Raw genomic sequence first — 26657 nt, 5'->3', positions numbered from 1 at the left:
TCCAAGAAAAGGATTCTATATATAATTAAAGAAAAGCTTCTTATTGGTAATAAATCCATCACAATGTAAGGAAGAAACTCAAGACCTCCTTGTACTCCAGCATCATTCCTCTAAAGTGTTTAATGAAATACCCAAAACAAATAAGCTCCTACTGAAGTTCATGGAAATTCCTTTTTAGTATAATATGGGTTAATTCTTTATATTAAGAAACTTGTCTCTCACAAAGTCCTATTTCTAGTTAGTGTTCTGCCTTTTGACATGTCTAACCCCTTTGATACGTACCTCGCACTGCTAAGAAATGAGACACTGAAACATGACGCAGAACCAAATGGAATCTAACAAATGCCTGTTTTCCAGACTTCTTATTCTGTAGAGGACAGGGGAAAAGCAGATCTAGAAGGGGGAAAAATGAACAATTGAATTGTGGAGGAAAAAAGAAAAGACAACTTTCATAGAATTTTGGATCTGAAAGGAACATCAGAAATCATCTAATTTTTTGGTCTCATTTTACAAAGGAGAATGAAAACTTGCCTTAGATCATTTATCTAAACTGCCTAGAACTCAAAAAGAGGTAGTAACTAAACATGACAGAAGTCAGAGTGAGAAAAAAATATCGTAACAAGATAAAGTGAAAGGGAATTACCTCAGACATTTGGCTATGAGAAGAGTTCTTAAGATCCATGAAGATAAAGGAAAGAGAAATCAGACAGCAACATAACAAAATGAAGGAACTGTTAAATTAGAAATATTACATCTGAAAGTGCATTGTTTTATTAGATAAGGTAGGTTCCATAATATAATTATAATGGTACTTGTTTTATCCCCTCCCTTCATTATTAATGTAATCTCATTGAGGTCAAGTCTGTCTCACTCATTTTCCCCCTTATGATAATGAAAACCCATGGCTTAGACTTAGTAGGAATTCAATGAGTTAAGCTAGACCTTTCCATGGAAGAGATTACTGTTAATTTATAATGAGTAGTCAGAATTCCCTCCAGGGATAGTGTGATTTCAAATAAACGCAGTATATGTATGCGCCACCCTACCTTACCATCACTAAACAGAGTTGTTCTGGAAAAATAAATATTTTTAGAGCTGCATTCTCCTTTTCTTAATCCTGCTTCCTTGAGACATTTAATTTTGCTTAAGACAGAAGGGAAGACGCTGGAAAGGCAGAGAAAGAAAACCTTTGGGAGATAAAAACTAGCAGGAGGCTCTTGAGAAGAAGGAAGCAAATGGGTGGAGCTGATTGGTACCCTGATGCCAGCTGTTAGATCCAAGGCAGATGGGCTTTGCTCTGCCCTACAAATGCTTATGTCTGGCCAGTAATCACACAGCACAGCAGCCAGATTCCAGCCATGAAAGGCAGAGCAGAGAGACATTTTTTTCCTGGCACTTGTTGCTCTCTGGATGCTATCTGCACTGAAGATTTAGATTAAATTAATGTTGTTGGCCATATGCTCTGTATACTGTGGTTATATAGTGTTGTCTTGGTTGCTAGCTACTTTGGATGCTATGGTTAAGCAAATTGTTGCCTTAGCCACCAACCACATTTGTACTGTAAGCTCTGACTTATTAACTTTTTCCCCCCTATTCTTCAGAAAACGGTTTCTTGGGTAGATAGGATGTGCTTTGCCACTAGGTTAAATTATCTAGATGTTGATTAGCCCATCAATCCCAAAGTTACACTTTTCCTTTCTGTCTTTCCCTTACTGACTTACATGTAGTTACAGACTGCTCACTTACCAATTGAATCGTCTAGGACTGAAATGCTGGTTCTTATGAGTAGATTTGAGAAGACCTAGAAGATCTTTCTCTTGCCCTTAACCTCTCCCACATCCTTCTTGGTTTAATACATATCACTCTTTCAAATGAGATTCAGGTGGTAATTTCTGTGCATTAAGTGCCCTCTCTCTACTTTTAAAATGATGAACTACCCTGAGAAAAGCAATAAATTGCTAAATATTGTTACACATGAACTTATTAAATGATTTAATTATCTGAAAGAAGAGAGATGGGACATGAGAACATTGAGCAGCTTATAAGAAGAGTAGGAGAGGGACTGAAAAGGAGGCAAGAAATGAAGAGGAGGAATGGTCTCTAAAGTCTTCACTCAGGATTGGCTCTGCAGCTGTTGAGCAAAAGACCCTATATTCTTGAACCATCACCATTTCCTAGAGTAAGCACAACAGATGAAGGGCTCCATATAGGACTCACTCGCAGCTTGGTGGACTTCTTGCTCATTTTCCTATGGTGTATGCTACTTCAAAATACTAAATGCCATTTCTTCATGTGTAGCTTGAGCAGTGATTCAAGTTGGGTACTCCTTCCTCCCATTGGACAGCAGAACCTTTGATGGGCAAGTAGATCATCTGTAACTTTTAGCAGAAATTAAATATAAGATCTGACAAATTTAAACTTCCAGGTTAAAAATAAGAGTTATATTTCCGTGTTAAGAACCATCTTTGGTATCAAAGAACCAAAATGGTAAGCAAATTAAAAGACTAAACAAGATACACCCATTTTAGAAAGTTTAAAGTAAATATATATTGATAATGGCATCTCTGTACTTAAATTTTGTAATATGAAACCATTAAAGTTTTTTTTTTTTTTTTTAAGCATGGAAGAGGAATTGCGTTTAAAAACAGAATTGGGTATAGAATTTGCATGCCAGTAACTTCAGGTGTTTAAGAATAAATATAATTAGTGCAATTTTAAGTTTGACCAATTAAATTCTGCAGAACACCTGCATATCTCCAGGGGATATGGGCACTAAGCCACCAGAATTTTGTTTTTGATTAGGCATATACTGACTGGTCATACGGACATTTTATGTTTTGGGTTATAAACTATACATCTTTAGATTTGAAAGCATAGTGGTTTTGTGTAACTGGATGTAATTATTCCTGAAAGGTTTAAATCAACTTCTTAGCAATGTTTTACAGATTACTTTAAAAGAAGCTATGTACAAGAGGGTTGATCATATAAAAAGATTCTAAACTCAATCATTTCTCTTGTTGACTTGGTTTAGATTATTTCCAGTTGATCTGTGTTTTCTAAAGCTAAAAGCTGCATTCTCTTTAATCCAAAAGTATGTGTTGAAAAATCCATCCAATTAGGTGCATTGGTTTAGAGAGTTATTCTGTTGCTGCTGATTTAAAAAGAAAAAAAAGGGCTTCCCTGGTGGCGCAGTGGTTGAGAGTCCGCCTGCTGATGCAGGGGACACGGGTTCGTGCCCCGGTCTGGGAAGATCCCACATGCTGCAGAGCGGCTGGGCCCGTGAGCCATGGCCGCTGAGCCTGCGCGTCTGGAGCCTGTGCTCCGCAATGGGAGAGGCCACAACAGTGAGAGGCCCACGTACCGCAAAAAAAAAAAAAAAAAAAAAAAAAAAAAAAAATTCTGTAAACCTGCCAAGTGTGGGGGTAAAAGTTGGAAGGAGATTTGTGCTATTGAAGGGAGATAGTTCAGCATTTTAGGAAGGTTTGGAATAGATTACTAGTATAGTCAGTCAGTTCTCGAGTGTAAAATACCACACTGTCTAATATGACATTTTAGAAGAAAATTAATAAAAGATGAATGCAAGGAAAATGCATCTTTGTAAAATACAGTTATTTCAGCTGCTTATTCAAGGACTTTAATTTTTACTTCATAAAAAATAGCATTCTGAAATTATGAAAGTGAAATGTACCCCTAAATTCTAGTTTTTAAGAAGTCTGAGAGGCATGACAAAATTAAGTCAATTTGTAATTCTCAGCACTTAGCTCAATATCTCATAAGAAGTACAGTGCCTTGTATTCAGTAATTATTCTCTATTGAATGAATGAATGGATGAATGAATGAATGAATGACCTGCCAACCATATTTAGCTGGCATTTTTAGTTTGTGTACTATGTAATTTTAAATTAATTACTGGATCCCACCAAAGAACAAAATAACCTTAAAAATAAAGGTCCAGGGCTTCCCTGGTGGCGCAGTGATTGAGAGTCCGCTTGCCGACGCAGGGGACGTGGGTTCGTGCCCCGGTCCAGGAGGATCCCACATGCCGCTGAGCGGCTGGGCCCGTGAGCCATGGCCACTGGGCCTGCGTGTCTGGAGCCTGTGCTCCGCAACGGGAGAGGCCACAGTAGTGAGAGGCCGCAGTAGTGAGAGGCCCGCGTACAGCAAAAAATAAAAATAAAAAATAAAGGTCCAAAGCAAAGATATGAGATTGTGGATAATTTTTATTTTGTTCTTTCTGGTTTTGTGTATTTTCCAAATTTTTAACAATAAATGTTATGTAGCTGAAGTTTTTCAAGATCATACATGGCTAGAATTTCTCTTAAAATCAAATGTAAATCTTACCTCTAATAACTAATATCTCATCTGTGATTCAAATTGCAGAAGCCTTGCTTTTATATTAAAGGCTACTTTTAAAAACTAATGTCATTATAACCAAACAACATTTCTACGATTTTTAAAGGAAGTAGAATTTTATCTTAACCTGTAGAAACTGAATTGATGTTTCTGCCACTTATATAAAGCAATATCAGTTCCATTTTGTAGTGTTGAAAATGTTTATCCTCCCTCAGTAAAATAAAATAAAAATAAAAAGTTTATCCTTTTCTGAAAAACAACCGAGATACTAGCTTGAATGCCAACTTCCTTATTGCAAGTTTAATCATCTTTTTTTAGTTATTAAATGTATTTATAAAAGTTGGCTGAAGTTGTAAATCCTTTGTGTAAGTGGATGTTTTGAGTCTCCCCCCTCCAAGTATAATTATATTTGAATGGATATTTTAAAAAATAACCATGCTAACCTATAAAAGCAGTCCCCTGCTCCTCCTGATAGGAGCAAGTATTGAACCCAGGTAGATGGCTATTCTGAGCCACTGTGGCAGTGGGTGTTGAATCCTATGACTAATAATAGAGATTTTTGTCCAGGTGAATCACATGGACTTAGTTATCTGCCCACTGGAATGACACAGTGAGGAGATATGTGGTGAATACTGTGGAACATCTGTGAATGGGTCAAAGCTATGCCTGGTGTGAATCATTCTTCCCTCAAAAATCTAAAGTTTAATAGTTAAAAAATTCCAAACTGTTGTCGCATAAACTGAGATATTTGGCCTATTCAAGGGGTTGGGATGGAATGAATACAGCACATACTCTGAGACATTTTGCAAGTAAGTTGTTTGTCTATATTTTAAACCCCTAAATTTAGGAAAACCAAAAAACTTGATCAGTAAGAGCCTTGGGTCACTGCAAGTAATAAAATATACCTTCTTCATCTGCTCACCACCATCGTGGAGGCTATGGGACTTAATGGTTTTTGCCATCAGGGAAAGAGATTTCCCTATCTTTAAATTCAAAGTGCTTAGTTAGAAGTGTGCAAAACATGATGACTGAGGTACTCCCACCTGCAGACTCCCAGGATGTTTAAGGGACCTTGGGGAAGCATTTGGTGCGTAGCTCTTTAAGTGACAGTTTCCTTCACTGAATGGTCCTGTTTCACATTGATTTCCCTAATTTGGGGTCAAACTCTTTTCTTTAGGGCACTACTAAAAGCAACTGAGAAAAAAAAAGAAAAACTGAAGGTTTGTGTGGGGCTAGGTAGGTATGAAGCTGTAGTTGCTTGGATACTGCTAATGCTGCTTTTATAACTGGTTCTAGGTAATTTAGCCTACCGGGTTATAGAGATGGGATGGATGAGTAGGGGGATAGCTTAGTTTGTGCTTTTATTTTCAATTCTGGGAGTAAGCTGCTACCTCTATAGGATCTGGAACATTTAGCATTGTCTTGTAGATTGACTTTCCTCTGAGACCTTGATACACCTATCTTTGCTTCTTTTGATTCCTCCACACTGAAGAGAAAATGAATCTGCATAAAGTCTATTCACCAGGCATGTTTACAGATAAGTGTGTGTTTGTGTGTGTCTTCGTATTTTGTGAAATGTGAGCAAGGTGTGGTGGATATCTTTGCCAATAAATAATAAACATATATTTAGAATTTTACAAATTTTATGAGAATATTTTTAGCTGTGGCAAACAGGTTACATAGACCAATTTTTAAGAATGAGATAAGTATTTTGTAAGTTAATATTTGATGGAAAATGTGTATATCTGTTTGCCAGTGGTGTAATCAACAAGGGCCGACTCTATCAAAGCAAATAGATTACTGATGGGTTGCAGTCTAAAGAGGCTCACTGCAGTCTTTAAATTCTAGACTTGTGGGCTTTCAGAGAAATAAATCTGTAAATGGAAGGAGAAAAAATGAAATGTGTGAATGTTGCGTGTTCCTAACAAAGACTAAATTGATTGGATTTGTCCTACAAAATATTAAAAAGTAAATTTGTCCCTAATGTTTTGTTTTTACATAGATATCCAACCATTGTTTTGCACTGAAATGTATATTCATACATTTTATCTGATGATATTTTGGGAAAATAAAGTTTCTTTTTTTAAAGGAAAGCATGAAGAAGAATATACAAATGGGAATACTAATTGTTTAAAATTACCAATAGTTTCTTTTCTGAACTTGAAAACAGTTATGTTTCTAAATATGAGAACAATAATTTTGCCTAAATTTGCAATATAATGACCAGGTCTTCTCTCCTTTTTAGAGGAGCAGTCAAATGTTTCTGGAACAGATAAGACAGCAGCGATCCAGTGAGGTTGATCCCCCACAGAGGAAAGCTATGCATACCTAACTTACTGGAAGGTAAACTACTCTTCAATTAATGATGTCCTCCTTTTCTCAAGGTGTCCAAAGACAGGAGGTGGTCTGTAAAAGGTTGGACGACAACTCCATTGTCCAGAACAATTACTGTGACCCTGATAGTAAGCCACCTGAAAATCAAAGAACCTGCAACACTGAGCCCTGCCCACCAGAGTAAGTAAGAGAAAGAAGTGAGAATTATTTTCTTCAAATGCAAAGAGAAAAACATTAGATATTCTTATTTGGAAACATACATTCATACGATATAAATAAATTAGGCTGAGAAAAGGGGGTAAAACATCACAGAGGGTGGAATTTTGATTCCTATTTATCCACAGGACTTAGTAATTAACCCCTTTAAAGCAGGAACTTCAATAGGTTGATCCTGGCATAGTGCTGGCGATTGTCATATTTCATTAATTCTAAAGCACATATCATTTGCATTTTAACATCTCTGAAATTAGATTCATTTTGCAATTGATGGTATCTTACAATAATAATCGGCATTATTTTTCTTTAATGGTACATAAAATAATGGTATCTTAGATCCAGTAAAATATAGTAGGTTGGCGTGCGGTCCTATCTTTTCCAGATATTTATCCTAAAGGCTTAAAGACATTTTAAATGGTTTAGAAATGTTCTGTAATGGAGTATCAGTGCTTTAATTTGCTGACCCAGTTTTAAGTTCTGTCATCCTAAGGCATCCTGTCTTCTGAGTGTAGAGCACAGGCCTAGAGGTGTACTTCAGTCCCTTTCTGTTGATTAATGTAACAGTTACAACTCACTGTAAAGGGAGGTACAAGAAGAGAGCCCATCCATCTTAATGATGACTTTTTAAAAATTTAAACTTAAAAATATGAGACCTGCTATCAGTGGGCCACACTGTGTAATCTGTAGGAACAGAAAGGTTTCTTGTTTGAGCAAAAGGCAATAATTATGCGAAAAAGGACAAAGATGCTGAGTTAATCCTGAAAATACCGATCTTTGTAGAGATTTTGCCTGATTGACAATAGCAAGACAAAATATGTGTGAATGGCATTTCATTCTTGTGTGAGAAATCAGAGTAACCATTATCCCCCAGATTAGCTAATTATCCCAACATGAAATTGATAAAGAAAGCGAGTGTAGGCAAATGAGATTATGTATTCCAAGCTCTCTAGAACTGGAGAGGAGAGCTCTATAATGAAGTAAGCCTTTTTCTAAAAGTGGAGTCACAAAAATCTGGGACTTACAATGGATAAAGAATGCAGGTCCCTAATATGGTTAAAGCAAGATGCATTTCTTGATATTTGTTCCAAAATAATAATGCCTTTGAACCTTCAATATCCAAAGTCAGTGTCTGCCTGAATGTTTTAATTTTAAAGGGAAATATTCACTCCTAGTCTCTAGAAAAGGTTTAGGGCAGTAGCTACCAAATAAGGAACACAGAATCTAGGGTGATAGAAGTTTTTATTCTAAGACTTTTAAAATTTCATGTCTCTTCTTTTTCAAATGTGATCACCATGTAACTAACTCCTTAAAAGCCAGACATGAGAAAGTATAGAAATACAACCTATGATATGTATTACAAAGACAAGATATTTGTTTTTTTATTTTCCTTTCTTCTGCTAATTATTTTTATAAATTTATCTCAAGAGAAACTGAAAAGCTATATAAAACAAAATGATGCTCAAAAACCACAAGATATTTTTTGACGTTTCCAATAACTTAAGCATATTTTCATATAATTGTGAGCCTCAACCCAGTAAATTAATTCCCCGACACTCAGTACTTTAAGTATTATGTTTGTCATGATCAGCCATTTAAGGCATCTGAGTGGGCCTGGTTACATCTGTTCTATTTTGGCCTCAGCTTTTTTATTTGTTTAAGTTCAAATGCTATTCAAACATCCTTTGAGGTTCCAATGGTTGGTGATTTCATTCCATATATCATGTGCTTGTATATTACATGGGAGATTTTTTTTTTAACATTTTAAGGATAATTGACATATTGGAATTAACCTACGCAATTAAAATTGTTTCATATTTCCCTTCCTTTTGTAGTTCAGAAATAAAAGGTTACTTCTTAACTTTTTTTGTTGTTTGGAGATAAGAAAATGGAATTTGGAAAAGATAGAAAATTTAGACAAACAGTTTTCTTTGTTGGAAAGATCTAATGATACGTATTTAAAATATTTCTCTTTTATCAGTCCAGTTTTTCTTAGTTCCTTTTTAATTTCTTCTTTATTCCTTTGAATTCAGACTATGAAAAAGGAAATCTTAATTATTCAGAATGGTTGTCATATGTAATAAGATTCCCAGTAGGCATTGGTATTATAGAGATAAGGCTCACTGAAAAACTACTGAATTCAGTAAGACTTTAAATGAGTGTGGAAGAGAGAAGGTTTTTCAGATGACAATGTGATAATCATATTTGGGTTTTGTCATACATATTAAAGCGTAAAATTTTTAAAATGCAGATAAGTAGAAAGAAGAAACTAAAAAGACACAATATTGTAAGACCACTGTTAATATTTTGATCTATATATTTCAACTTTTTCTATGTCTACATAGGCACATGTATATAAAAAAATGGAATTATATTATTTATGATGCTTTGTAGTCAGTTCTCAACATATTGAACATTATGTTGTTCTGAACATTAAACATCATCTACAACATTTAGTAGATATGTCATTATTTATTTAAATTGGTTTTCCACTGTTGAACAATTTTGTCTGGGTCCTAGCTTTTGATCCCTTTCTATTCCACAGCATTAACCATTTTTGCTACTAAAACTTTGCTCTCTATAATTATGCCCTTATGCTAAATGAATAGGAATAAAATTTCTGGTTCAAATGGAATTATATTTTACTCTCTGAGACAAACTGTCAAATTGCTCTCTAGAAAGAATATATGAATGTATATTCCCACCAACAGTACGTATATGACTGTCATTTTCCTGAACTGAACAACACCAGGTATTATTTTAAAAACAATCTTTAACTATTTTATAGGGAAGAAAAACCCTTGATATCTAATTGCTATTTTATTTTTTGTTCTAGAATTGCTGGTGAGGCTGAACATTTAAAAATTATGTTCAGTGGCCATTTGTATTACTTCTTTTTTGCTCTTCATGGCCTGACCCATTTTTCTACTGAAGAGTTTATCATTTTGTTATTGATTTGTATTAACTCAATGTATTAAGAATATTAACTATTTTAGACATATTTTTTCCTAGTTTGTTATATATTTCCCATATTATGGTGTTATGATCTATTTTTACTTATAAAAGTTTTTAAATACTATGTAGGAAAACTATCAAACTTTTATTTCTTTCATTGGTATAATGTTATGAAGGCCTTACCCACTTTATGATTATACTTTCAAAGTTCTTTTTTAAGGTAAACTCTATCTGAAATACATTTGCCTGCTTTGAGAAAAGGATCTATATTTATTTTCAAATATTATTGTTTTCCCAATACCATTAATTTAAAATTCTAAATGGTATTTTTTAATCAGAAATTATCTAATGAAATATTTTAAATGTCCTTTAGTCATATTGGAGACTTTATAAGTAGAGTATGGAAAGATAGAGGGCAGTAAGTTTTATCCTTGTTCTGCATAAAGAAAATACAGGGGACTAGGAAGAATAGACAAAAGAGGCATTGGTAAAGAAATAATAATAATAATGTTTATTTGGAGGACCTTGAAAGGCCAGAGGAAGCCTTGCTGGAAAAATGTAATGTGGTCAGAGCAGCAACTCTTTTATGAGAAAAAGAATAGTAGTCAAGATGGTGAGGTGACTAGGGATAGGAAGAAAACAAGAATTCTAGAGGCATTGAATGAAAATGGTAGGATTCATGACATAGGCAGAAATAATTAGGAAAAGGAAAAGGGAGGAGCTGATATTAAAGAGCATGACTGATAGGAAGCTAGTGCCCCACTGTAAGAAAAGGAAGTAATGTTGAGTTGGATTCCAAAGAGAAAGGCCAAGAGTTCAGTTTTGACTATACTGTCTTTTAATAGCAAGAATATTTGTATATATGACCTCATTTGAAGAGTCTTTGGATACTGAATATAATTCCTGTATGTTACTGTGATTTTTAAATTTGCGAAGATCAGAAAGGTAAAAACAATGGAGTACAGTACATTGTGATAATACTGTGACCAAGAATTAAAAGACTTTTTTTTAAGCAACTGCGATATGGAAGGCACTGTGCCTTAGGAAATGGTTCCTTTTCCTAAGGACAATCTAATTGGGCAAATACATATAAAAATAACTATAGTACAAGGCAAAATATGTTAAGTACAGTAAGAATTATAAGCAAAAGGGCAAAAGGATGGTCAGACTGGAGAGAGATTTTTACCCAGGGGCTAGGTTTTCTTTAATAGTATCTTTTTATTTTGAGTCATTTCATCTCACCCCATGGATGACTATAATCTGTTATTTTAAGTTTAGAGAAAGATCATCAGAGTCCTCTATAAAACTCCAAAATGTAAGACCTGGGAGGAATCATAGAAATCATATAAGTCAACTCCCATCATCTCATTCTCTTCCCTCAATATTATTGTTTGTCCTCTTAAGGTACAGATAATGTAGATCAGATTACACAGGCTGCATCAAGCCACTCATTTCAGACACTCAAACGTGAATCCCACCAACTGTATAGCTTCTTCATCCTGGTGAGGATGAAGACAATTTTATCACTGGGTCTTCAGCTCAGAAAGAAATAGCCCCAGTATTATTCAGATTATAATAATTCGGCAATTGATAGTCTCAGAGAGAATTTTCGTGCTCATATTTTACCACTGAAACTAGAGGATGAAAAAGAGAAATAGGGAGAATGTCATCAGAGGGTCAAATACATGGAGAATGAAGTTGAAGGAAGCAGTCTGTCTTACACTAGACAGGAGAGTGGTGAAACTGGGACTAATAGATGCAGTGGTAAAATTGCAAAACTATTTAAATAACTGGATGGTGATTTAATCCTTTCGAGAGACATGGGAAAGGATGATTTGGTGAGCAATAAAGATGCAACAGGGACTGAATGTGAAACCTGAAATCAAAGTTAAAGTCAGAAGGAAAATTGGAAGTGTAGTTAATATTTTTACTTTCATACATTCTGAGTTAAATGCTAGAGTGATACATCTAGGTTAAAAGATGGTTGGCAATAAAAGAGAGGATGAAGAATAAAAAGGCGGAGGTGGCCCTGACCTCGAGCACCAAAAAAAACAGCAACACCTCCTGAAATCACTGCTGTTACTCTGGGCACCTGTGTTTAATTTGAAGGCCTCCATCCCTCTTACATTATGAGACCTAATGAGATCATGGCTGGAGATGGTATGACTGAACTTTTTGTGGCTGAGTTATACACATTGCTGTTTTATCCCCTAATCTTGGTGATGAAATCACTGCTGCGAATTGAATCAGAGTTTCACTATGGCTGGCATGCAAGTTATTATTCTCAATACACATTTTCATCTTTACCAAAAATGGTACTAACAACTTAGGATCCTGTTCATCTGCGGAAAATAAAATGGAAAGAATATGAAAATCACTTTAAATCTCCTCTGGAAAATGACTTAGAAAAAAAATGTTAATATCAGATTTTTTTAATTCAGGATTAAATTGCCATTCTTTAAATAAATCTTACGTTGAAAATTTTTAATTTTTTGACAAAATATATTTTTAAGTTTGAGAAACTGGTTAATTATGATATTTCTAAATGCTGGTTTCCCTCTGTAAGTAAAGAAAATAAAAATAATAATAAACAAAGGCCATTGAGGCTTATTTGGCTGAGTGTAGGCTCAAATTTAGGATACTAGTACTCTGACTTCACTAAGGTATTATCTTCCACGTACAAAACTGGCACAAATGAGCTAAGTTCGTGAAAAGAGGTGAAATTTGTTCTTAAACTTTAATACTCTTCTCTCTGGTTACTCTCCTACCAAAAGCATGAGCATATCCATTTAGGATATATGTGTGATTTATAAGCACGGATTGAAGAAAATGTCTTTTGACCTCATGCTTGTGATCTGGATTCTATTATTTGGCAGTGTTATAAATGAAATCCAGTGGATATCAACTGATGGGGGATCTCGTCCTAGCTCCATCATTGCACTTTTCATGATTTTGGAGAACTGTTTTCCTAACACTGGGTCTTACTTTCTTCTGTAAAACAAAGCACAGTGCCTTGAGCATAGAAGGCATTCAGCATATATTCATTACATTAAATACAATAATATATCAGTCAGGACTCTGGTTGGAAATAACACAACTTCAACTTTGGCTAGCTTCTGCGCTTAAGAGGATTTGTTGGTTTATATAACAAAGCTGAGGGAATCATAAGAGTGGACCTAGCTTCAGGAATGGCTGGAATCAAGCACTCAAATACCTGCAGGACTCTCTAGCTCCTCTGCGTTCTTTCAGATCAGCTAATTCCACTTGACAGGGGACATGGCCATCATCAGCTCTTATATCTTTATACACCTTTGTGACCAGAAAGGAAAGCGTCCCTTTTGCTATCGTTGAGATATAAAAATTCTAAAGCTGAATTCTTATTGGTCTGATTGGGATCATGATTCATACCCTTGGACCAATTAATGTGCCCAAAAGAGTGAGTCCTGCAGAAATACTACACACACACACACACACACACACACACACACACACACACACACACACACACACCCCTGAAATTGTATATATGAAAGTTCATTGATGACTTTAGGAGTGGTATGCCTACAAATGTGAGATATGTTCATTTATTAAGACATTTCTCTTTCTTCCCACATTAGCTGTGTAGAAGCTGTTTTTAAGAGTAAAGGGGTCAAAGCAAGGGATCTCCATGTTTTCACAGAGCTGGCTCAGGGCTCTGCTTTTACCGCAGAGTTTTTAGGACTCTCAAGTCTTCTGGATGGATACCTGGGCCATCTCTGCCCCTGTGAGGACAATAAAGACGTCTGTCTTATGCAGAGCATGACATTCATTTCTGGGAAGCAGAAAACAAATCCCTAGCTCCTGTAGTGTGGTTTTATCACAAAGTCCTCAATTGAGGGAGAACCTGCCTCAATGTAATAATAAAAATGGCTACTGTTTCTTGTTTGTTGTGTGTTAGACACTGTTAGAAGCTCCTGAGACCCTATTACTAGCATATCTTCTCTTGTTCGTGTTCAGTATGTCAAGGTGATAGGCTGAAATTAGCCATAGTGCAGTATTTATACCACAAAAACTGACAAATGCAACAAATCAGGACTCCCTCCCTCCCATGAGGAACCAGTTGTTACCATTTACCAGCACATGGCTTGGAGCTTCATATGTTACTTGCTTACTCCTCAGGACAATCTCATGATTGATATCGTTATCCTCGTTTTAGAAATTAATAAAAAAAGGACAAAAAGAGGTTTAAAAACACATAATGCATTGCTTGTTTGAACCTGGGTTCTGCCTGCTCCAAAGCTCATGCACTCTGCTCTAGAAGGCAGCCGACAGTGGGTTATCTTCTCCTTAGCAGTTCTTCCATTTGTCATTTGTCACATCACCTGACACTGAAATGTTAGCTCTTCTGAGAAGAGGAGGTAGTCCACTGAGAAAGTGCCTTCACTCTGCTGAAATCTCTGGCTGCACTGAGGGAATGCTTTTCTGTGTTTCTTCCACTTCTTGTTGCAGGTGGTTCATTGGGGACTGGTTGGAATGTAGCAAGACTTGTGATGGAGGGATGCGCACAAGGGCAGTGCTCTGCATCAGGAAGATTGGACCTTCTGAGGAGGAGACACTGGACTACAGTGGTTGTTTAACACACCGGCCCATTGAAAAAGAGCCCTGCAACAACCAGTCATGTCCACCACAGTGGGTGGCTTTGGACTGGTCAGAAGTAAGGAAATCTGAGGCTGTATGTTTTGAGATGTCTTAGCTATCAATACCAAAGCATTTAATATTAAGGACACCTGAGCATGTGAGCGCCTTAGAACTCAACAAGTAAGGGCTGCATAACTCTGAATTTGGCCATGTTATATTTTTTTGCTGCTTGCCAGGAAGTAAAGGTTTTTGGAGTAAGGAAAATCAATGAGAAACTAGTCATCGATTTAATTAAAAAACAAGCCTGAAGTGTATTTGAGAGAATATTATAAGTGGGTTTTCTTCTTCATTGCTATTCTTGAACAGCGTTATAAGCTCAGAATTAGTGATACGTTATATCTTTTTTTCCAAGTAATGTTCCAGCCTAACCATATAACTCTTACATATGAGTTTAATTTATCATCACATGTTATATATCTATATATATTTTAATTGCTTCTGGGGAAGAAACACGGAGTTGAGGGTTATAACTGTCAAAAAGTCAAATTCAGATTTTATCATTACCTCCACTTATATGATCATTGAGGAAGATCTGACTAAGATAATGTTTTTCTGTCATACATGTACATATAAAAAGTCTGATATAATCCCGAGGCCTCAGAAAAATGGTCGTATGAAAAATGAGGTAAGAGGTAGAGTTAATTCTTGACTCTTCATCCTGCGTGAGACATATACAATATACACACTGTACCATTCTCTACATTTCCTAAAGAAGAACTGAATCCTTCTGTAGTGTTGGTTAATGTTAGAAAGAATGAGTATCTGGCTATATAACTAAAGGTCATTTTTCTAAGTTAGCAAAACAGGATGCATTTCCTGCTGGAAACATTGTGGTACTTGCTTTAGGTATTTCCTGTAGACCTCATAAGTTTGTCAAAAAATAAACAACAGAAAAAAATTAAACATTGTTCTTTAGGAACCTCTGGATGTAACTTTTCTCCCTATGAATCTTACTGCTTGAGTGGCCTTATTTTGCTAGAGGCACAGGGCTAAAAGAGAGACCTGTGTTTAAGATGGTACATGGAAATGGAGATTCTGACCAGTTGTGGTTATCTGTGGAATCTTTGGCAGAAGTTGGGAGTGTTCTTCCAAGTTTCCTGGCCATAGTCCAGCTTCAGTAATTACATTCTGCCTACCTAACTTTTATTTGTGTTTCAATCAAATGTAGAGATATTCTCAGTATTATTCAGTGGTTATGGAAAACAGTATGAACTCTTCTGTTCCCTAACAGTGGGTGGATTAACTCCTACATTCATTTGGAAGATAAAATCCAGTGATAAAACAAGACATTTTACAGAATTGTACACGTTAGTAGTTATTTTACTTGCAAGTCAGTGCCCAAAACCCTTATAGAAGTTCATAAATAGTCTTTGATAATGATGGCAACGTTGTTATTGGAAAATCCTAATGGAAGACCTGATAATTGGCTGCAACATTTTTAGGGTTTCAGGCCAAGTCAGTAAGTATAACTGGGTACTTTCTAACCACATTGGGATGGGAGCTATGGAGAATTCAGAAGAATCTCAAGAACTTGGGAAAATAAGAAATATCCATGAAGCAGGAAGAGAATAACATAAGACAGTGTTTAACAAAATGGTGGATTGTGAGGTATAAATGTATAAGTGATACAGAAATTCAGAGCTGAGAAGGTCAGAATAGCCTGGAGTAGGCTCAGAAGGCTTTTTAGTTGATGGGGGTTGAACTGAATGTTGTAGGAGTGTAAGATTTGAAGTAGGGAAGAGAACAAGAAACTGGAGAAGTATTCCTGATAAGAGAAACAACTGAACAGAAACACAAAGATCGTGTGGTGAAAGTAGAGTGGGAGAAAAGGATTTGTTTTAAAGAATAAATGGAAGAGGGCTTCCCTGGTGGCGCAGTGGTTGAGAATCTGCCTGCCAATGCAGGGGACACGGGTTCGAGCCCTGGTCTGGGAAGATCCCACATGCCGCGGAGCAACTAGCCCCGTGAGCCACAATTACTGAGCCTGCGCGTCTGGAGCCTGTGCTCCGCAACAAGAGAGGCCGCGATAGTGAGAGGCCTGCGCACCGCGATGAAGAGTGGCCCCCACTTGCCACAGCTAGAGAAAGCCCTCACACAGAAACGAAGAGCCAACACAGCCATAAAAAAATAAATAAATAAATAAATAAAATTTAAAGAATAAATGGAAGATAAGATTGAATAAAGTAGTGATAGGTAACAAGAAGGCTTGAATACAGAACTTTATACCATATTATCATTCTACAAAAAGTGGAGAAAAATCAACAAGTTCAAAACCAGAAACTAGAAAAAACTTCTGCTGACCACTAAAACGCCAAAATCTTCTCATGTGCAGACTCACTTCGCATTGGTCTCTGGACCTACATTTTTCTGTATCATTATATTTTTAACATAAAACACCAAATATAATCACCTTAAGGAATAGATTATATATATTACTGTATGTTTCCATTCCAAATACCATTTTAAGATTTTCTTCCTAATTCAACTTCATACAGGTTGTAGTTACCCTACTTTTAGCATTTTGCTTCTCATCTACCCAGTCTTAGAAGTGGCTTGCTCAAATGGCTCTGCGAGGCTGTTAGGTACTCCTGGAAGCTGCCTGGAGAAATATGTTTAAGTTAAGGGGACTTTTAATCACATTTCTGTTATCTTCTTTAAGATAGCTGAGTCAAAGCTTAGGGGAGAGAAGTGGAGCTGGGGGCATAGAGTACACATGTTGGGACTATCACTTCCAAAAAAACCAAAAAATAGTGCCTGTTGTCTCTCCACAGACAACACAGGAAAACTATTCTGGGGTGAGCATGAGTCAGGAAATCCTGCCATTGCCGTCTCAAAGATTCTAGTTGAACATCATCTATATCATCATCTTCATCCTTTGTTCAGGAGGAAAGAGATGATTTTTGTCCCCATTCAGTCTCTCCTGTTTATTTTCCAAAGGAGAGGGTGCACTCTCACCCTTCCATTTCCCTTTACCATAAAACCTATCTCTTCTCTAGATAAGTTAAAAATAAGTAAAAGTAAATAGCATTAAGTGAAAAAAACGTCTGAGTAGCCATGGAGAACAAAGTGAGAACAAGGAACCTGTTCTTCTCAGAGGAATGTAACATCTCACACTAATGAAAAGAGGAGGTCCCAGCAGAAGAGCAGGCAGTGTTCAACCTCTTTCACTTAACTTTTGCAAAGATGTTTCACACGATATCTTTTTCACACGCCCATGAAAACTTCCCTCCTCTTTCTGCCCCCTTCCCAATTCCAAATATCAGCTGTCTGAGCTCTGCTAATAACAAGGGTGAGGTTCAACTGGTGAAAACATGTTTCAGTAAGAGGAATGTACCCTCTGACCTTTTTCTTTTCTTTGCTGGCTTCTCTAATGTAAAATTTCCATTGTTGCAAAGCCAGGAACCGTTTTCATTTTCCCCATCAGTGAAACTCACCCAGTGCTTATGGCAAAAAAAAAAAAAAAAAATTTAAGCCAAATTGCCTTGGTGGAAAATGGCTCTTCTGCAGTCTTTGTGAAACTAATGAAGCCATGGCTTTCCCATTTCCTACAATTTAGCCTCACTCCTGGGATCACCCATGCTATGTTGGACTTAAATGGCTTTCTGTTTTTGCCCTCTCTTGGCATGTGACTCTTAAAGTGTTGCTGTGTACTGTGAATGGGCTCCAGCAATCCTTAGCCATTCTTTTGATGTATAGGAATGGTTTCTTTTGACTCCACAGAGTACCCATTGAAAAAGTTCTGTTTCTTGTACTTATTCTTGGACAAATAGATGACTGGCATCATACTCAATTGACTTGATGGGATTTACATTTAGGTAGCATTACTTTAAGAAGGATGGGGCGGGGGCAATCTTCCTACCGAGGCACTGTTCTTTGTTTTAGTAGATACTTGTGCTGTCACCTTGTTTACTCCTAGGTTCTACTCTGATGCCATAACTAAGTAAATTAAACCCACCTCTCCAGAGAGAATTCAGGCTAACCCCAAAATGTTAATGTTTCTATCCTTTACAAGTGAGAGCCAAATTATTTTCCCTGGTGTGGTTTCAAATGTTTTTTCTGCAAAATATGTTTTTGCTTCTTAATCATAGAATGTTGAACTGAAGTATAAATGTATCTCTCATAAAAATCACCTCCTATATCCCACTGAGATGAGAACAAAAAACAAATGGTCTGGTCAGATTTTAAATAATTGTAAGATTCTGATTATATGAATAAAAGAAGGAAAAAGATATTTATCTGCAATGAGGAGAAATAGTGAGAGAAGTAATTTTACTAAAGAATCATTTTCTGCTGAATTATCTTCCACCCAGCTACCTAATGGTTTATTACGAGAATGAATTGAATGAATTTTGATATTTATAACTAGACTTTAGTCTAAAAAAATGACTTTTTATTACTAAGTATTCAATTTCTAATTATTTCTAATGAATTTTACTGCATACTCAAAAAGTGTGTAAAAAATATACCCTTTACATGGGTATAGACTAATGATTATCTCTGAAACATGCTCTGAATCACTTATGATTAATTTAATGCCTATTAATCATATACATAATTGTGGTTGCAGCTTGCTTTTCTAGGATTTCGTATTTTTTTAGGTAGCTAAATAAAACTGAGGCTGTCAGATAGATAAACATATTTATTCATCAGAAGGCTAGAGAGGCAAAGATGTAATGTAAGCTAAATAAAGCAGAGGGAAGAAGCAAAAATAAGAACAAGCTGAGGGATGTCTCTGCTTGAACATCTCTGACATAAGGTCAGAAGAATTTGCAGGATAGAATTCTACTTAAAACGAAGTTGGTCTAAGTGGCATCCCTGTGACTTTACTATTTTTTACAAGCAATTTTTAGACATTTCATTTTACAGTCACGCTCTAGAAGTGCAATATTTGCAGAGACCAGAGTTGAGATTCCAGCTATAGACATGTAATATTTGTGGCTAGATCTGCAGGGCTCAGGGCTGGTATATTCATTGAATCAGTATGTAGTTTTCAGTCATTCACTATTTTGAGAATCCAGTTGATGATCTCTACTTCCAGTGCTATAGGATAGAATATCTGTGACTTATTTAGTGGAGCTTGGGCTATAATTTTCTTAATTATTTCTTGCCTCGATAGAAGATGACATATGTTAAGCTTTGCGTATAACTTCACATTGTCCCACAGAGGGTTTGTGTCTTTGTACATTTACCTTTCAGAGCATTATCTTTTTCAGAGCTGCCATCTGAATTTATCTGTACTTCTCAGTACTTCAGTTTCCCACTAGTAAAATGGGTGTGAAAACAGCACTTCGTGAGGTTTCCATGAAGATTAGGTAGATTGTGACATGCAAAGGACTTAGAACGCTGCTTGGCACTTAATAAATTTCAGTGTTACTTTCTCTTTTTATTCTTCTCCCTATTATCATCAATCTTATTTGTTTTTTTGTCTTTGATTCCCTGGGGACTTCTCAGACACAGATGAATGAATTGTCTGTCTTTGCATTGTCTGCCTCCCAGAACTGTAAGCAGGACTTCGGCATAGGCTCTTAGGAAAGACCGCTAGATGTTACTTCAGTCTTAAAATAATAGCAGAAGCTTCTTGCTACTGGAAAAGGATATTAGAATAAGCAAGAGACCTATGTCCTAGGCTTAATTAATTTTTGTATTGAAGTGGAGTTGATTAACAATGCTATGCCAATCTCTGCTGTACAACAAAGTGATTCAGTTATACACAGACAGACATTTTTTTGTCCCAGTCTTTAATATACATATGTATGCTTTTAAAATGAGAAGAGGGAAGGGGAATGGCACAAGTGCCTTTTTCAGTAAATTTTCCCAATATAGAAAATTAATCATAGCCTCAAAATACTAAAACTGAATACTAAATGCTAAACTGAATTCCCTGTACATCCTACGTGTTTCTGCCTCTATCCCTAAAGTCTGAAATACCCTTCCATACCCTTGTACTTTATCTCATTTATTTTTATAATAATTAATACTTCTTATGTATTCTCAAGAGTTTGTTTCTGCCAATGCTAGGAGCTAAAGTATAGATCAGAAGGCTTAGGATTTAGTTCCAGCTCTACCACTTGCTATCTGTTTAACCTTGATTAAGTTGCCTAAACTTTCCCGTGACAAGACTCAAAAACTTATATGAGAATAATGTATTGAAAGTATTTTGTGAACTGTGAAGCTCTAATGGAATACAAGGTAGTAGTGGTATCATTATCAATAATAATATTAAGCATTAAGAGAGTGACAGAAATCCCCTAAGGCTGTGTCTTCTAACACTGGTGGACGGTGGAAGAGACTTAGTGAGAAGTCAAGAGGACCAGACACAAGTGGGACAAGCTCAAGAGACTCGAATCAGGGCTTTATTCATTCTACAGAATGCATGATTGCAGGATGGGGTTGCATGTCTTGGTTTCTTGATATATAAAGTGACAGGGTTGTTGTGAGGACTAAATGAGATAATATGTGCAAAGTACGTGGTGTAGTGTTTGACATGCACTAAGTAGGTGGTAACGTTAGGTCTGTCATTTAAACACTGCATGACTTTGGACCAATCACTTACTCTGGGTTGTTTCTTCATTTTAAAAACAGAACAATAATTGTCATCTCACAGGATTTTTGTGAAGACTGTGTGAATTACAGCACTTAGCACAGCTATCTAGAGTGTTTATTAAATGGCAGCTGCTATCAATATTATCATTATTAATAGCAGCAGTAGTCATAGTAGTAGCAGCAGCAGCATTAGCTCTGCTCCTGGCACTGGGCTGGCACTAGGAATACTGTATCTTGTTTAGTATGGAGAGGTGAATCTGAAGAGGTAAGCAGAGGCTTCCTATCAGTGTATAGTAAGATATTTAAAGAGTTTGAATTTTTATCTTGAAGACCACTGAAGGATTTTTTAAAAAATCAGAACAGAATATAACTGGATTTGTGCTTTAGAGAGTGGATTGGAGTGAGGAAAGAACAAGAAACAGGAGACTTGTTAGAAAGCCATTGCAATGTTACACGTAGCTAGTGATGTTTGTCTGTAGTAAGGTTAGTGGCAGTGGAGACAAAGAGAAATCAACAGATGACTGAGTATATGGGTAGAGTGAGGCAGCAGCTAGAAATAAGGATGTTGATTTGGCTGTGAAAAAGAATAACAGGGATCGGGAATTTCTCTCTTGATTTCTAAATCCCTAACTAAAACCTTTTTTGGAACCATATTGGAAAGAACTGGATGTTATTCTCCTTCAAAATGCATCTTAATGTAACGTTTTCTAAGTTGAAGGAAATGCACTCCGTTACCACATTCATTGTGATGAAGAGTGTTCATGAGATCCTTGATTTACACCTGAAAGAATTTTAATATTTTTCTTTCTTTCCATGACATGAACCAGGTTCAAGGTTTACCCCTGACAAAGCCACTCAGGGGTGTGTACATTGTTCAAGAAGACATTCCCATCCCACAACTGGTACATGTTGATTTACCTAAAAGTAAATCAAAACTGTCATCTTCACAAATAAAGGAGGGTATATATTTATAGAGTGCTTTCTCAAAACCCTCTGCTGTATCCTGAGGTTGGGGGTGAGGTTGTGTACGAAAATGAAGCAGAAATGAAATAATGTTAAGGAGCTTATAGTCTGGTAGGAATGAGAAGACTTATGAATACATAATTATAAAATAAGAAATTGATGATTAGGGGCACAAGAATTTATATATTCTTGCATCCTCTTTTATGTTACTTAACCTTGTGTTCACCTATCTATCTCCTACATTAAAATTGTGAGCTCCTTGAGGTACAGACTGACTTATTCATTCTTATGGTCTCCCCTCCCCCCAGTTTAGTGTAGTTCCTGTAGGAAATTTGGAAATGGCTTTTGAATGAAAGGTATAGAAACAGGGCTTCAAAATATTGTGGGTAAGGGTCTCACTTCACTGAGAAGAAGTACAGATTATAAGGAAGGGCTCAGATGTGCAGGGGAGAAAGCTGGAGGACTTCAATCAGCCACCACGTTGAATAGGTGGCTCTAGAACAGAGCACTCCAATTAACTTGGAAAAGAGGTAAGTAATAGACTTCATGACATAGGAAGAAGGATCTTTTCCTCAGTATGAAGAGCAGACTGGTCCAACTAAAGAACAGTCAAGTTCATTATGTTTAACTGATGGACAAGCAAATGTCTAGAGATTTTCTGTACAGTAAACCTTTACCTGTGATCATGTATCCTTAGCTAGCACACTCTAAGAATACAGTTGGCCCTCTATATCTCTGGGTTCCACATCCATGGATTCAACCAATCAAAGATTGAAAATGTTTGGGAGAAAAGTTCCAGGAAGTTGCAAAAAGTAAAACTTGAATTTGCCATACACTGGCACCCATTTACATAGCATTTACATCGTATTAGGTATTGTAAGTAATCTAAAGATGATCTAACGTATACAGGAGGGTATGTGTTGTCATTTTATACAAGGGACTTGAGCATCCATGGATTCTGGTGGCCTCCAAGGTCCTGAAACCAGTCCCCTGCGGATACTGAGGGACAACCGTACACATCTAAATCAAACCTTAGCTTGCTTCACAAAGACAACTTCTGATGGTCTACTAGTAACATAAGAATTCTTTTCAGAAGACTACACCTAGCAAGTAAGAAACCAAGGATTCCACATTCCAAAAATTAGCAGAATCTTATCACAACTGAATATGGCCAAGAATAGGGAGGAATCACGGAATAAGCCTACACACAATAAAAGAAGAAAGTATGCTGCCAAGAAAAGCAGACTTTGGATTTAGCTCTTAAAGACCGTAGGGAAAAAGATAAAAGTCCTTCTATTTAAAAACTTAAGGAATTTTCATATATGTAAGACTGCCTAGAATTTAGTATGTGTGTATCTTGTTTACCCAAACACACATTTACTTGGAGAAAGACTTTCCTCAGATTTTTCTCTATCTTTAGACTATCATTATTCATTAGTATTTGTTTTATTTACAGTGCACTCCCAAATGTGGTCCAGGATTCAAGCATCGGATTGTTCTGTGCAAGAGCAGTGACCTTTCTAAAACATTCCCAGCAGCACAATGTTCCGAGGAGAGCAAACCCCCTGTCCGCATCCGCTGCAGTTTGGGCCGCTGTCCTCCTCCTCGCTGGGTGACAGGAGACTGGGGCCAGGTAGGGCAGTTGGACTGTGCGTTCCTGCTGAAGCAGCACCTTGAGACACTTGAGGTTCCTGATTGGGTCATTGTAGGGGCTCAAGAGATGAGTAATAACACATAGAGATCCAGGTGTGAGATGTGAGTGTGAGACAGTGCATAGGCAGCAGCAGTCACACATAGACACACTGAGCCATGTTTCTCCCATACCTACACACTTCCCACTTTCACCTACTCCTTGGATTCTAACATTTTAACATAAAATTAAAGAGAAATAATCTAATGGCCAGAGATTTGAACAAGCTACCAAAAGTTGGATTCTAGTGCCAACTCCCTCAACTAATTCAAGACCAGATCAGTTAACACCATTGTCTTAGCTTTCCCACTTGCAAAATGACCTCTCTTAACCTCACAGAAAAGATGTGGAGGTTTTAATTAGCTTGATAATACGATTGACAATCTTTGAAATGTTATTAATACTTACTCTTCAATGGATTTAGCTGATGGAGACTATGAATTTGGGAAACGGGTATATAGGGCTTTTAGTATGTACTTTTATATTGATTGGACTCATTTCTATTTTATGTTCCAATTCCTATTTTTTCTTTCTTCTTTCTCAGTTTTAAATTGTCTTATCTTGCTGAAGGTCACCTTAAATCCTTTAAAAGCAAATTGATATATTTGGATAGAAGGAAAATTAAGTATTGTTCTTTTGAATGTCAAAAAGGAAATTTATTAGGTTATGTTAAAAAATAATGCTCCAGAAAGAAAATTTCTAGTGAATCAATGCCCTTTTACTGAGGCTTTATAATTAACCTTGAGCTGGTCATTTTCTAATATCTGAGACCCAAATAAATCATAATGGCATATAACTACACCAGCATGATTTTGTTTGTGCTCTGGGCCTGCCATTACTTATTAATAATGGCATTTCATAGAAGTAGTTACCAAAATTATGGCCAAAATTCAATATTGCTAGAGTGCAGCAGTATCTACAGACTCTTCGGGGAGCGGGCAAAGATTTTCAGTCTCCATTAAGGCAAATAAATATACTTGCTCTGTGCTCAGCCCTGTGGGGAAACAAAAGAAGTATGATCATAAAATAATTAACATGTGCATTGTCTAACAAATAATTAATAATTTACTTTTGTATAACAGTATTTAGTTTGATTTACAAAGTGCTCAAATGGAATATACATCATAAGCTTAAGTAAACATTGAATGCAATGTCTTTCTCTGTAGAAGTGTGACAGTTTCACAATTTATAACTGATAGAGATATGGGAACATATGTATATGTATAACTGATTCACTTTGTTATAAAGCAGAAACTAACACACCATTGTAAAGCAATTATACCCCAATAAAGATGTTTAAAAAAAATGTATAGTATAGAGCTATAGCTTTCAAGTCTTTTTGATTATGATTTATAGTTAGAAATACAGTTTATCTAATGACCATGTTCACACATATATATGGATAATTAAAGCAAAAATTTCGGGGGAAAAAAAAAAAAAAGAATCAGTACAGACATGCTCTTATCATTTTTATTTAAACCGGCTAGGAATTTCCTTTCTTATATATTCTTTGTTGCAATTCACTCTTATATAAAGGGCATTTGAAAGTTTTTGCGTGTTGATAATTTCACCAAATTTACAGTTATCAGTTTGAGATTGTTCTTTTAAATATTGTCAAGTCCTTTTCTTCTCCTCTATATTTTCAATTCAGTTTCCTAAAATTGAAATTAACCAGTGAAAATACATTTTCAGAGATGCTTTACTACATGTTTATGGTGCATTTATTTTTCATTCTGTATTTAGAAACTTAAAAGTATCTGTAAATATCCTTGCAAGTCCTGTAAGTGCTTTGAAAGTTTTTGCAAATAAATCCAACAGGGCCTCGGTTTGTTTACCTTGTAAACATCACCATCACCTGTCTCTGCACAATTAGCTCCTCATCCCTTTGATCCCAAATCTCACAGGCTTTCTGGTATTCTGGGTGGCAGTCCCAAAGAATAGACCACAGCTTTATTCTTCAGCCTGGACAGCTGATCAGTCCCAGCTGAAACTAAGCCCCTCAGAGAGTAACTTCAATTCTAAAGTAACCGAATCTCCGAGTAGATGAAAAAGGAGAGGGAGACGTGCTAATTGGCTAACACCACACCTCTTCTCAGATTTGTCTCAGATTTGTGTGACTGAACATACCTCACAAAACTCAAGGAACTTATTTATGCCCTTTTTTTTTTCCAAACTAGTCCCATCACCAGGCCCCACAGCAGTCACTGCTGTTATACTGAACTAATATTTTGATCAGATTAAGAGCACTCCAATAGACCATCAGGTTGTTTTCCCACAAACCTATAATATATAAATAGGCAGCAATAGTGATGTCCCAGCCCTAGAACCTCTGATTATTCTACTTCATCACAAATATTTTCTCATTATACTCTTGTTTAAGTTCACCAGCACTGCTTGGAACTATTGAAATAATAGCCCCAAAATCTCCAACTGTTGTCTTCTGGAAACTAAGTTGCTTCCATTTTCTAGGGTAATAACATGATCCTTGAGTTTCTAAACCAGTTCTGTAATAGAATGACCTAATCATATACCTCTCCAAGGTGAACTACATATGGGCTTTAAAAGCTAATATCTATGGTGTTTGAAATGACATAGTATCTTTTTTACCTCCTGAAAATTGTTGAGGTCAGTATTTTGTTTCTCCCTATCTTTTGGTTTAGTGTTCTGCTCAGTGTGGACTTGGACAGCAAATGCGGACTGTGCAGTGTCTTTCCTACACTGGACAGGCATCGAGTGACTGTCCAGAAACTGTTCGACCTCCATCGATGCAGCAGTGTGAAAGCAAATGTGACAGTACCCCCATTTCCAGTACTGAAGGTAAGTTTCCCAGCACCTCCAGTATAGAAGGTAAGGGGCCTCTGGTCTCTAGTGGTTCACCTATACTGATTCCCAGAGTTCAAAGAGCCCCATAAAACCACTGTGGTAGTGT

General features: G+C 36.4%; 1 protein-coding gene across 1 annotated transcript in view; it reads left to right on the top strand.

The window, feature by feature from the left end:
- ADAMTS6 (ADAM metallopeptidase with thrombospondin type 1 motif 6) overlaps nucleotides 1-26657 on the top strand; it is a 266226-nt gene that overhangs the window by 223652 nt on the left and 15917 nt on the right. Inside the window, exons 20-23 of the mRNA XM_067730807.1 lie at nucleotides 6738-6867; nucleotides 14344-14548; nucleotides 23495-23671; nucleotides 26389-26545. Coding sequence (XP_067586908.1) covers nucleotides 6738-6867; nucleotides 14344-14548; nucleotides 23495-23671; nucleotides 26389-26545 — 669 coding nt within the window. The remainder of the gene's footprint in view (nucleotides 1-6737; nucleotides 6868-14343; nucleotides 14549-23494; nucleotides 23672-26388; nucleotides 26546-26657) is intronic.

The sequence above is a fragment of the Pseudorca crassidens genome, chromosome 3, assembly GCF_039906515.1.
Source record: "Pseudorca crassidens isolate mPseCra1 chromosome 3, mPseCra1.hap1, whole genome shotgun sequence".
In the NCBI taxonomy this organism is placed as follows: domain Eukaryota; kingdom Metazoa; phylum Chordata; class Mammalia; order Artiodactyla; family Delphinidae; genus Pseudorca; species Pseudorca crassidens.
The sequence above is the reverse complement of the archived record's forward strand: the minus strand, read 5'-3'. Positions and strand labels throughout refer to the sequence as shown.